This window comes from Oryza brachyantha, chromosome 6 (assembly GCF_000231095.2).
Source record: "Oryza brachyantha chromosome 6, ObraRS2, whole genome shotgun sequence".
NCBI lineage: Eukaryota > Viridiplantae > Streptophyta > Magnoliopsida > Poales > Poaceae > Oryza > Oryza brachyantha.
This window is the reverse complement of record NC_023168.2, coordinates 524976-537813: the sequence shown is the minus strand read 5'-3', so window position 1 is coordinate 537813 and position 12838 is coordinate 524976. Positions and strand designations below refer to the sequence as shown.

Here is a 12838-nt window from a genome sequence, read left to right as displayed (position 1 = left end):
TTTATTTTTTATATACATTTAACCATTTGTATTATTTAAAAAAATTAATTATTAATTATTTTTATATCATTTTATTTATTGTTAAATATACTTTTATGCATATATATAGCTTTATATATTCAAAAAAATTGAATGAGATAAATGATCAAATGTGTATAAAAAATTTAACGGCGTTAAACATTTAGGACGGAGGTAATATATGTCTAACCAAGCAATCCGGATGGGCTACAGTAACCAAAATTTAGATCATCCTTTTGTCCTTGGATTAAAACATGTGGATCAGATCAAACATACAGTAATATATAGTATTTGCTACGGTACCTGAAATAATTATGGCTATAGTATTTTTGACACTATTCATGGCATTTTTCACCGTGTTCCTCAAATGTCACCCTAACCAAGTTAGGCTTCCGTTACATAATATAATCAATTTTAGAATTTAAATTTTATATTAAAATATAGATTTTTGGTAGTTATTAATAGTACTACTTGTCTCATCATTTATTTCTCATTAATATTTTCATTTTATCTGAGTATACTCTTTTATTTTCATTCATTTTTCATTTATTAAAATACATCAGTCATTTTTCTCGAACTTATTTTTTACTAAAAACATAAAAATGATTATATTAAGGAAGGATATAGTATTTGTTTTTCCTTGCTCCCGACTTTGATCCAACCTTCAGATTCCTCAGTGAATTACCTCTCGCATATGGCACGTGTTATTAGACCACCTCTCTGTCTAGTTTTTTTTTAGGAAGAATGCTTTCTTGTTAAACACGGAGTCTTACAGTATAAGATATAAAGATAAATGATTTTGGCAATGCAGGCGGATGTAAGAAAAAGGAAGATAGCCACGTAGTAAATGGTAGGGCTAGATTGAAGATAACTTGAAATGTAACATTGCAAGAGATATCACCGTAAATACATAGGTGATGTTCTTTTGGTTAATAAAAGATAAAAAGATAAAAGATTATCTGATTTTCTTGATAGCTATTTGATGTTATAAGCAATGAAATTAACTAATACTCCCTCCATATATTTTTATGTATGACACCGTTGGCTTTTAGGATTATGTTTGACCATTCGTCTTACTCAAAATTTATATCCAAATATGCAAAATTATAATGCATACTTAAAGTTCCTATAATAATAAATCATATTATAACAAAATAATTAATAATTATATAATTTTTTTGAATAAGACGAATGGTCAAACGTGACCTAAAAGTCAACGGCGTCATATAAAAAAATACGATGGGAGTATAAAATTTAAAATCAACTCTATAATAGTGAGAAAGTGAACTTATAAATATAAACTTTTTTAAAAAATAATCATCGTTTAATAGTTTAAAAAACATGTGCAAAAGCCAATGAATAATCTAGGCTAAAAGTACATAAGAGGAATCGTGTCCGGTGGATATAATGTCCACTCGCCAACTAACTTGGAGATCGATATGATATGAATGCGCAGGGGTATCAGGCATGGGGCAATTTAGGTTGGAACCCCACGCCCGACCAAGAAAATTATATTGAAAAATTACTATTTTTAATTAAAATTTAATTAAAAGATTTATATTTTATTTTAAGCACTAGGGCTTAACAAATTTCTGTTCCGCAACTGTGTGCGCGTATGAGCACTTGGGGAGCTGGCACTTTGAGTCATTGGCGTACAATGCTTGTGTAATATTGTGTGATTTGACTTGATGCAAGTGTACTTAACTAGTTGCTTATTCACTTGAACTGAGAGCTGTTAAATATTCCTGCTGCTAACGGACTAATGGTAGAGAATGTTTCATGCTTGTGTGCACATGCTACTGTGCTTTTATTCACTCGTTTCCTATTCTGGGAGAATGTTCCATGTTCATTTGCTGTGTTGGGCCAAATTAATAGGGCTATTTACATACATCCTACCATTCTGGGAGAAAAAGGAGAACTACTGAACTACTAGTCATTTGCTCGGTTCAGTTTTCACTGCATCCCAGCAGGCTGAAGTAGCTTTGCTGGTTGCTTCTAGCAAGATTAGCTTGTTTTACTCTGAAAAGAAAAGCTAACTAGCTATTATGTCACAACTTGTTCAAGATGCATTCGTAGAACCCCACCTATCTGTTTTATCTTGCTCCCAACTTTGATCCAACCTTTAGATTCCTCAAGAAAGAAGCACCATTCATATTGATGGCATCCAGGACATCCCCAGCTTCAGACCCCCTGCTTGAATGCTCATAAAGATGAAATGCAGCACTCAGGATGTAGCTATCAGGTTTCAGAATTCGACATTCCGTTTCGAAGAACAGGATGCCATCGTCGGTGTAACCATGCTCCAGGAACATCCTCATCATTGCCCGACAGCATACCACATCAGCAGCTATCCCTGTCTCCTTCATTTGGTTGTAGATCCTCTGGGCTTCATTGATCTGACCTTCCTTCAGAAAGGCAAACATGAGATGGTTGAAATGAGTGCATGAAGGGGTTATGCTGCTGCTCAACATCATCTGGATGGCTTCCTCGGCTTTGGAGTAGCATTTACTCTCTGCGTATGCTCTGATCAGGGCTAGATATGTGTGCGAGTCAGGTACATGATTGTTTTCCTGCATCTCTTGGAACATCATCTCTGCCTCATTGTGCAATCCTGAAGTGGCATAGGCATTGATCATGGTGTTGAAACTGATCTGCGCATTGCAGGTTAGGTCCAAATCAGCCAACCTCAAAGCATAAGTATACGATTTCTTGCTTTGCTCCAACAAAAACAATACCTTTCCAGGCCTGATACCATCTTCCTTCATTCTACTGAATAGTAAAGACGCCTCCTGATGCTTCCCTGCAGAAATAACATTTTACACTGAATAGAATGAAGAGAGAGAGAAAAAACAAGTACAATCTACGATTTTTTTCTATGAATTTTATCAAAGTTCCTTAGATCTGTATACAAGGCAGAGAAAAACAACCTGCTTTTCCGTAGAAACTGAGCATATTTGTGTATGTTTTCTCATCAATCGGTGAGCCTAGTTCCTCTGCAGCAGTAAACATTTCAACAGCCTTGTCCAGTTTTCCTCCATGGCCATAAACACTGAACAAGAAAACTGAAGCCATTGATATAACGATCTCAACAAAAAAAAAACATCGAAGGGAAACAATTCCATACTTATGGAGCCGAGTTTCAAGACGTCTTTCTGAAAATTATTTACCTTATCATTATATTGAATGTCTGCATTGATTTTGGAATGCCAGAAGATATCATGCGATCATATATGCTCACAGCGGAGTATAGTTTGCCTGCTTGGAAGCTAGAGCTGTTATAGTTAGCTATGACACCATGGGATCTGAAAGGTTTGCTTGTTTATCTAACAGAAGAAATTATCCATACCTGACTCGAGCATTGACTTGATAAAAGTATTGTACACGACAGTGTCGAGCTCAGCTTCATCATGTAAACAGCGATATATGACGTTTTCTGCCTCCTGGAATTTCCCTGTGAGTAATACCAATATGTCAATGTAAAAGCAATAAAATATCTCAATAAACGTATTGATACTATATTTTTGGCCTCTAAACAGTCAGTCAATTGGTCACAAGTTCATCTGCAGCAATGTAAGTTATATAGCAGCTTGAAGAAAGCAACCAGCAAAAAAGGAAAACTCACCATGCTTAGTCAGGTGGGTGACAAGTATGCTAATTGTCACAACATCTCCATTATGGCCTTGATCAATCAACTCCATAAAAAGACGATGCGCCTCCTCAGTTTTGCCACATTTGCATAATGCATCAACCATTGCATTGTAGACAGCCTCTCCTGGAAACGATGCCGATGATACCTCAAACAGTTTTTGTGCTTGTTCTAACTGCTGAGCCTGGCCGTATTGGACAATCAAAGTAGCTACTGCAGTATCATCAGGCTTGGCTCCCAATTCAGTAAGGTGTTCATAAAGGAATTTGGCCTCATCTGTATTCCCTGCAGAGATCCATGTAGAGCCAGCAGTAAGAAGCAGTAGGTTTCAGGCATGCATACAATGTTATGTGCGGCTCCTAGCCTCCTCACCTTCCCTAGCAAATTTTGTGATTAATTGGGATGCATTAGACAAGCCCCCAGGTTTGTCCAACAAGGATTTCAATGTTGTGCTAAATGCCAAACTATCCGTTGAAGCCTTCAATGAATCACCTTCATTCTGAATCACCATTGCTGCATTCTTCATGGTCATTCCATTCTCCTGCATCTCTTCCGTTAACTTATCCGAATCCTCATTCATACCGGTTCTGCAACAAACTTCAATTACAGTCAAACAGAGATCTTCATCAAGCTGGACATCTTGCTTCCTCATTTTCAGAATGAGTGCCCTAGCCTTGTCTAGATGGCCCAGCCTCATATATAACCTAAGAAGATCATTACAGCAGAACACATCAGGCACACCATAGTTGGAGAGCACTCTGAAAGTATCTTCAGCAGCATCTACGTCTTCCTTTGCAACATGACATCGAAGAAGAGCACTATAGGAGAATTGTGATGGCTTTACGTTTCTCAACCTCATTGAATCCAGAACTTGCAATGCTCTATCATAGTTTCGAACATTCATGTGAACTTGAGCCATTGCCACATAACTTTGCTCATCACTCAAAAGACCCGCCTTGTCGATTTCCTCAAACATACGTTGGGCATCCTCGTAAAGCCCAAGCTTACCGTATATCCTAACAAGAATTCCATAGATAACCTCATCAGGAACAATCTTATTCTGCTCCATCTCAGAGAACAGCAAAAGCGCTTTCGAGTAGTCCTCATTCTTGTAATAGAGTGTCAAGAGAGATGCACAGGTGTAGTTACTTGGTACAATACCCTTAACCCTCATATCATCATAAATCCTCAATGCTTGATCCCCTTTGCCATGCTTGACACTCAAGCTGATCAGGAGGCTGTATGTTGCCTCCTCCGGGACAAATTTGCGTCGCTTCATCTCACCAAATGCATCCATGGCTTCCTCCAATTGACCCTCCTTGGCATATGAGCCGATCACAACGGTATATGTGAACTGATTTGGGGCTACATTTGCTTCCAGCATCTGCTCCCATATGTGCATGACTTTGCTATGCAGCTTCTGCTTCTGCAGAGATGAGACCATGAAGTTGAAGACTGAAATGGATGGCACAATGTCGCGCCGTCGCACCGCGGCGTAGAACATCAGCATGTCCTTGTGCATCCCCCACCTGGCGTATGCACACAGGAGGGTTCCACATGCCACTGCATCTGGCTCGCATCCGGCCTGAAGCATCTCAAGAAATGTCTCCTCGGCGAGCTTGATCTTCCCTACCTGACCGTACAATCGGAGAAGGATTGTGTAGGCGACGACGCTCGGTTCGTAGCACAGCTGGAATGGCCAAGAAATGAAATGCATCCATGGTGATCAGCTCGGGAACTGAGGTGAAATCGTTAGGGATTCAGATAAAAAGATTTTTCTTTTTTTGGCTTGCCTGAAGCTTCATCCAGGCGAAGAAGTCGCGGGCCTGGCGCCAGCCGCGGAGCTCGTGGAGCACGAAGCACATCTCGCGGAAGGTGAGCTTCGCCACGAACGCTGCCATGGCCTCGCGCATGCCGGCGGAGGAGGAGGGACGGGACGCCGTGGCGCGCGCCGCGCGGACGGCGGCGACCACGTGCAGGCCGTGCACGTGGCCGGCGCGGTCGTCCTCGACGTACCGCGCCATCTGGTCCGGGGTGCGCCGGACCCACCGTGGCGTCTGCGCGCCGCTTCCCTGGCCCCGGCGCTCGCGGCGGAGGCGCTGCGCCTCGTCGTGGAGGAGCCGCCGGTACGGGCGCCGGCGCGGGGACGACGACGTGCCGGATGAGAGCGACCATGAGCCAGCGCCGTCGTCTTCGTAAGAGGAGCAGGTGATGGACACGGCGGTGGATGCGGCGCCGGCGCCGGCGATCGCTGCAGCCATTGGAGTGCGACGGGAGGAGCGCGCGAAGGGGAGAGGAGATAAGGTTAGATTTTTTTTTCTCTTTTCCGTTCTTGGTTATGTGTAACTGACAGTGGGGCCAACATGTCAGAGCAATGACCGAAAGAACAGATTGTATTTCATCTTAGGAGCTTAAAGAATTCTTTTTGCAGTAATTAACTGGTAAAAAATGACCAAAGAAGAATACTTTATCCAGACCATGAAAACACATGATTTTTCAAGCTAACTATTTCTTGCCCTCCACTATATTTGATTGGCAAATTAGTATGGAAAATGTTTTAATTAATGATCTATAAAGAACACACCACAAACATCATCTCCACCTGACAATCTAACACAGCAAACACTATACAATACAATCAGTAACCATCTCTGCCTGCACAGATCTAAATTGGTTGGAAATTCACCCCAAGGGGAAGAAAAATAGAGGTACTGAGAAAAAAAGAAGAGCAACATTCTCCAGCTCCAGTCTTTGTTTCTTTCTGGGCAATGTGATTCACTCCCCTCATTCTTGTCTGATCAGGCGTGAGGAGCTGAGCTCTGTGGTGCTGTAGAACGACTCATCTGGGTAGTAACCGCCCACATCCTTCTCATCCTCCCACTTGAGCACCTCCCTGATGAACTTGAAGGCTTCATCCACCGTCAGCCTGTCCCGGGCGCGCGCTTGCCACACGAACAGCTTCCGGTCAGTGAAGGAGGCGTAGAGCTCCTTGAACTTCATGGCGACGTAGTAGAACGCCTGGTGAGCCAGCGACTGGTTGTTGTGGTGAGTCCGGAGCGGGCTGAAGTCGTTGAACCACTCGCAGGTGGAGAGCGGGACGCGTCCGATCTTCTCCTCGAAGAGGTCGAACTTGTTGAGCACAAGAACAAATGGCATGTCGCGGAAACATGGTTGCCTGAGAGAAGTGTATAGGTCAGTAACTCTGATCCTGGAATGATGATTTACTGATTTCAGGAAAGGTTTAACAGTGTTCTCCTAAACTTTATATAGGCGATACGGTATTCGGAAGTATGAAGTATGCAATCCTACCAAATAATTATATCAACCTCCCTGAAGCTATCACCTATCACTTTAGATGCTCTTCTTTAGATCTTCTGAAACTATGGAACTGTTGAACTTACAAAACTATCTGGCTCATGACAATAATAAGGCCGGTACCTGATTGTAGCCTCAAACAAGTCCCTGCTTTGGATCATCTTGTTCATAAGGGGACTGTTGCCGCCACTTGAAGGGGCCCCCAGCTGGTCATAGTCACTGAGTGCTACTGAGAATATCACCATGCTGACATCCTCAAACATTTCCATCCACTTGCATCCCTCATTCATTCCCTTGGCACTTACTCTAATCAGCTGATATCTGGACAGGAGTAAAAGCTGATGAGACAATTAAGCTTTCCGTTACTTGCTTCACAAGAAATAGGTAACTAACCCAAGCAAAGAGCAAGTAGCCTGCCTATTTCACTAACCCAGTAGAAAAAAGTTATGGTTGCTACGGGTTTGCCGCAACCAAGGGATAAGTTACCAACAATGTTAATATGACATCTAAGGCTATTTTATTTACAGAGTTAGTAAAAAAATGACAGATGGATAAGGAAAATAAATGACACTGTTTGGGGTATATGTAGAAGATTTACAGCACGTCAGACATGAGGAAAAAAAGTTTACTTGTTTAGTGTCTGAGAGTGCGCCTCGTGATTGTCAGTGTATAGCTCTGACATAGGGCTGCGGTCATCCAGGGTGAACTCAATGAAGGCCAATCCATTCCCTTGTGTTACTCCTTCAGCATAAATTATATCCTTCTCTGAAGGTTCGTACTCATTACTTGATACTTCAATGGCCTGCAAGGATGTCATAAAAAGGACAGGTCACTTAGGAATTCAAATACCTATGGTGTATAAAAACAAGGAAGTGCAGGAGCACAGTATATAGCACTGGATACTGGAGTAAGACAAATACTTAGTGTTTCAAGCTGTTGTAGCATTTGTAAGAACAAATATGGTATAAAAATCTAGAGGGATTTCACTGACATTGAACAAAGGCAGGCTGTGAACAAGTCTTTAATACATGTTTTTAATGATGAATTCACTGTTGTTTGATATGTAAGTTTTGAGCTAAATACCCTGCTCAAGAAGTACTCAGCAACATCAGGGAGAAAATGCAATTCGTCTTTTCTTTTATATGTTGCTTGTATGGCAGGATCCTTCCACATTTCCTCAACAATTGGAGCATATTCACGCGTAGCTGCAGGGAAGAATGCATCAAGGTCTCCCATCGCTATGATGTCCAAAAGCCAATCTGAGAACTTCTTCAGCTTTGCATTTATCGAGTATATGCAAGAATTTGAACCATTCGATTGACTTCCATCTGCATCAATAAGACAAACTTAAAGTTATCATATATACTCCTGAAAACTAGAAGTGAAGAATATATTAGCTGTGGTTCTACCATGCTGCGTATTCTCATCCTCTGAGCTTGGGTTATTTGATCCAGCTAAAGCCTCTTCCTCAAAACGCTCACGGCCCTCAAGAAGGATCCCGAGGTACTTGAACATGTTGCTTTGGATCATTAATTTGATACTATCAAGTTCTTCTTGGGTAAATCTAGTGTCGTATAATAACTTTGCCTGTTTTAGGAAAGAAAACATCATGTATAATAGGGTAAAAAAGCTGACTGCTCAGTTATCCACTGGAAACTGTACATCCACCTATCAAAATGAACTTGTGTGGTGCTCCATAGAAATTTGCAGGCATTTTTATTGAAAAAGAAACATACCAATGATAACTAAACTACACATCTGAAAATTGATCAATGCTAGCTTGCAGAATGCATGTCATGTTAGTTTACATATGTGATTGTCACCTACAAAAGTTAACCAACAGTCTCGTGCTTCCAACAGTGAGGGTTTCTAGTTTTTTATATCACCAAAAAAGGCACTACCTAAACAGATGGACTTCAGCAATCAAGTTCAAGCTGTATATCATAGAGGGCATGTAGGTAAAGGTAGGATTCACCCTAAAAAGTGTATAACAAAGTCAAAGTTTAGTGCATTTATGTGCAATTTGGTCAGACCTGCTTGAATATGGTGCTTGTACCAGCTCCAGGTGATCCAAGTATAAGAAGCTTTTGGACTCTTTTCTGATCTAAGTAATCAGGAACCGTTCTTGCTGAATAAGGAGCTTCGTCTCTTGGTTCATCAGAGTTTGCAGGAGGCACAGGTAGTGAAAACAAGGCACATGCAAAACGTGTCACAGGCTGCAATTAAGGACACGAAATCTGTTAAGATAACAAGAAGACATAAAATAGTTTTAGGAAGTACAGTGAATGAGTTAAAAATTCCTTTGACCAAGATACGTACTGACTCCCATATTTTCCCTTTGATATTGTTTTGACCTTCTTCCTCATAGCCACCATCATGGTAAACCCAAAAGTGAGTGTCACGGGGGCACTGAACTTGTGCGATCTGCAAGAATGATTCATATATTGAGGCAAACCCAACAGCAATAGTGATAGCACAATTATACTACCCACAAAGAAAGTGCCTTCTCTGTTTCTTAAATCCAGGCACAAAGTTCCTAATTACAATCTTTCTTATTTTGGTGGAATATTATAGTCAGACTACAAGCATCTTTATATATCGGTAATTAATAAAATGACAATATACCACTCAATTTTTCCTCTTTACATATATATGACAAAAATTGTTGGATCACTTTAATACCATCCAAACTTCCCAAATCTTGTCGACTACCACTCCCATCACCTCCCGTCCAATGGCCTAACAGAGACTCGACTAGATAGCTTACCTGTCTTTAACTTCATCCAAACCCAGGCAAGTGGGCAGAAGGAAAGTGAGGCGTACTTAGACAGAGCCCAAGGCTTCTTACCGACCAAAATAAAGTCAAGCCAATCAGCAATTAGGAGATAACAACATGAAGTAAAGAGCGTGGTCGATCGACAAGAATTGTAAAGTTTGGATGGTATTAAGTGAACTCATTTTTTTGGTGGTGTATTTCTAAAGAGGGAAAATAGGACTTGGCTAGACTGCATTCATTTCACAGGCAAAAATTTGTGTGGTATGCACCTAATTTTCTATCGTAATATTGTCCTCCTTGTTTGAACATCATAGGAAAGTGTAGGCTGGTTTATGTCACAGTGTTCAATAAGAAAGTGTGTCTATGCTATGTAGTGTTCAGAAAATGTGATACAACATTTTTTATAGAGATATCCACTATCATACCCCCCCTCCCCTCTTTCAAAGTGAGTCTGCAAGGATAGAACACAGATACCTTCAAAACTCTCAGTTCAATGTTGGTAATTTCTCTTCCATTCATATAAACCTGCGTGTTGCCATTACTGGCATTGGGCTGAAGCTTTCCATTAAAGGCTAGGTTAGTGCTGATAGTCCTGTCTGGTTTTTCTCCTTCCTACCAGCACAAAAAAAAATGTTAGGAAATGTTCAAATTGCATAAGAAGGTATGATCTTCTCCTACCAACACAAACAGACTTACCTTTCCCCACAAGCCTGACTCCTTGTCGTACCAATATCTTCCAGGTTTCAGCTTTTGAGGAGGCCGTTGGCAACTAAGCAAGCTGGCCATCTCTTCTTGATTAAGGGGAAACCCATTTATGATGAGTTGCTCAGGTCGGAGCTGGTTTGCTTGGCACTCCTTCTCAGCTTTCAGTATTTGCCTTACTTCCAATGGGCTGAGCAGTCGTGATAGTATCCTCGAACCCTTCCCTAGCTTGGACCGCTTGCTCTCATCGATTGCCTGGCCAATGCAAGTTATACATTTCCGCCCTTCTGGCATCGAGCCCATGGCCCTGAGCACGCAGTAGCTGCAAAACCTTGCACCACAAACAATGCATGATTCCTTGCTCTCCCACTTCCTTTTGCCGCAACGGCTGCAGGTCCTTCCCCTCTTCTCCTTCTTGGTCACCGCCACATACTGTTCTGATACATCATCAAATTCTTTGCTCTCATACCTGCTGTCCTCAGTGACCCCAAAGGTGACTACCTGAGCTCTTCTTCCCTCCTGAGCAGTTGTCCTATTAGCCCTCTGCCCATGATAATTGTGCGCAGATTCTTGCGACACGGAGCAGGAGTCATCGTCGGAGAACTCCTCATTCCGTGGTACCGAATCGACGGATTCCGAGCTTCTCCTAACCTGTGCAACCGGTGGCTCAGCACGTCGAGCATCTTGCTTCCGGTGCACTGGCATATACACAGGCCTGACGACCGGCGCCACGCCATTCCCAATCGGGCCGGACACCAGCTGCGCCGTGGGTATCGCCGGCAGGTCGACAGGATCGATCCGGGGGAGCTCGTAGGACACCGGCGGGCCGTCATACTCGAGCGCAATCGAGTAGTCGAGGTTGGCCGGCGCCTCCGGGATGGTCGTCCCCGGGGGGAGCATCCTCCTCACCATCTCCTCCCAGTTGCTCCCGCCCACGGCTCCTGCTCCGGCCATATCTCCTCGCCGCAATCCTTCCAACACCTAGCTAGCCTCCTCACCTCCCAAATCGGGTAAACATGGAGCAGAACCAAAAATCACTCCAACCCAAGCTCTCTCTCTCAGGTGGAGTTCAAAACCCAATCTTTTCACCGCGGATCGAGGAATTCCCCGCTGCCGCCGCCTCAATCGGCCTCGACGACGGCCAAAGCCGGGTCAAAGCCCAATCTTTGGACCACCAAGAGCAAGCATACTAAACACCAACAACTGCACCCCCCGGTCAGTCAAGGACTCCCACTTCCAAAAGGCTGACCTTTGAACGAGTTGATGCCCAAGTAGGAAAGGGATGTCGCCTTTGGACTAACGAAGTTGAATATCTATCGCCCTGCTCTCTACCAATCCTTGGACCGGTAAAGTTGCGATTTTTCTCCTCTTTTTTCCCCTCTTGTTGTGTTTTTGGATTGGGAATTGAGACGAAATGGTAGTGGAAGCCTGGAAGGGATGGGATGGGATGGAGACGACGAGGGTTCAGACTCGAGACTTGAAGAGACGACCGTTTCAGCAACAAACCAACCCTTGGTTTCTTTCTTTCTTTCCCTTTCCTATAGCGGTTTCGCTTCTGCATCCGTATCCTATCATTTCAGAAATATCTAACTCACCATGGTCTCGGTCTCTCAGAGGAAGAAAAAAGAATATCTAACTGTACAGTATTTTCTTTTCGGTTTTCTTTTCTTTGCTCTCTATTTTTCTTTTCTTCTCCATTTCGATGGAATGGAAGCACATCTGGATTCCACGAAGGAAATGGGAAAATGCTCGGCTGGCATGGAAGCACAAAGCAGAGCGGAAAGCCTGAAACTTGGATGGATTCTATGATGTTGCTGCTGCTTTGCTCCTTCACAGCGTGTAATCAACTCATCATCATGTCAGCGTGACAGCGTGGGTGATGGACTGATGGTGTGGTGTGGGTCAAGTGAATCTTGAGCAGTGCACAATTGCACATCCATGCGCGTATCTGCAAAAGGAAAAGATGATACTAGTATTTTGCACTTTGTACTCCATTGCTTTTCTTTAATCTCTCCTGCTTGCAAAAATGACCCTTTTACACTCAACCTTTTGTTTTTGTGCTCTCCTATGTCCCAGCAGAAAAAGGGAGATTCAATGTGACAGTACAAATTAAAAGCAGGGAGGTTAATAAAGTATAACAGTCATGTGCAGACACTAAAACGGCAACAGCAACAGTAGTGCAGAACAAAAAGGACACTGCCTAAAATTTTCTCATTACCTCTCTGTCTCTCTCTCTCTTTCCAGTGACATTACTGTCAGTGGATTGAAGGTAGTGTGTCCTTTTTGCAGCTTGCAGCTGCAGTCGATCTGAGTGAAAATCTGAAGTTTACTGCGAGTGAAAAATGAAGGTCTTCCTGCTCTGAGTATTTGGGCAAAGCAAT

General features: G+C 42.6%; 2 protein-coding genes across 2 annotated transcripts; both read right to left on the bottom strand.

Annotated features, from left to right (window-relative positions):
* Nucleotides 1–1758: 1758 nt before the first annotated feature.
* On the bottom strand, nucleotides 1759–5941 carry LOC102718563 (pentatricopeptide repeat-containing protein At5g27270). Its single transcript, XM_006656499.3, has 8 exons — nucleotides 5458–5941; nucleotides 4037–5354; nucleotides 3641–3949; nucleotides 3365–3469; nucleotides 3186–3273; nucleotides 2946–3067; nucleotides 2754–2818; nucleotides 1759–2669 (listed from the first exon to the last, which is right to left on the bottom strand). The coding sequence occupies exons 1-8, from the start codon at nucleotides 5923–5925 to the stop codon at nucleotides 2112–2114; spliced, it is 3033 nt and encodes a 1010-aa protein (XP_006656562.2). The 5' UTR covers nucleotides 5926–5941; the 3' UTR covers nucleotides 1759–2111.
* Nucleotides 5942–6161: 220 nt separating this feature from the next.
* Nucleotides 6162–12010, bottom strand: LOC102703870 (extra-large guanine nucleotide-binding protein 3-like). Its single transcript, XM_006655646.3, has 9 exons — nucleotides 10452–12010; nucleotides 10230–10367; nucleotides 9299–9403; nucleotides 9013–9195; nucleotides 8389–8566; nucleotides 8063–8307; nucleotides 7609–7781; nucleotides 7103–7300; nucleotides 6162–6839 (listed from the first exon to the last, which is right to left on the bottom strand). Exons 1-9 carry the CDS (start codon nucleotides 11409–11411, stop codon nucleotides 6449–6451), a joined length of 2571 nt encoding a protein of 856 aa, XP_006655709.1. The 5' UTR covers nucleotides 11412–12010; the 3' UTR covers nucleotides 6162–6448.
* Between the last annotated feature and the right edge of the window lie 828 nt (nucleotides 12011–12838).

Coding starts and splice junctions, on each gene's coding strand:
- LOC102718563 (XM_006656499.3), bottom strand. CDS start 5,925: ATGGCTGCAGCGATCGCCGGCGCCGGCGCCGCATCCACCGCCGTGTCC. Junction 3,950..4,036: donor CACAAAATTTGCTAGGGAAG/GTGAGGAGGCTA, acceptor GGATCTCTGCAG/GGAATACAGATGAGGCCAAA. Junction 3,274..3,364: donor CAAGTCAATGCTCGAGTCAG/GTATGGATAATT, acceptor GCTTCCAAGCAG/GCAAACTATACTCCGCTGTG.
- LOC102703870 (XM_006655646.3), bottom strand. CDS start 11,411: ATGGCCGGAGCAGGAGCCGTGGGCGGGAGCAACTGGGAGGAGATGGTG. Junction 10,368..10,451: donor AGTCAGGCTTGTGGGGAAAG/GTAAGTCTGTTT, acceptor TTGTGCTGGTAG/GAAGGAGAAAAACCAGACAG. Junction 8,567..9,012: donor CAAGCACCATATTCAAGCAG/GTCTGACCAAAT, acceptor TTCCTAAAACAG/GCAAAGTTATTATACGACAC.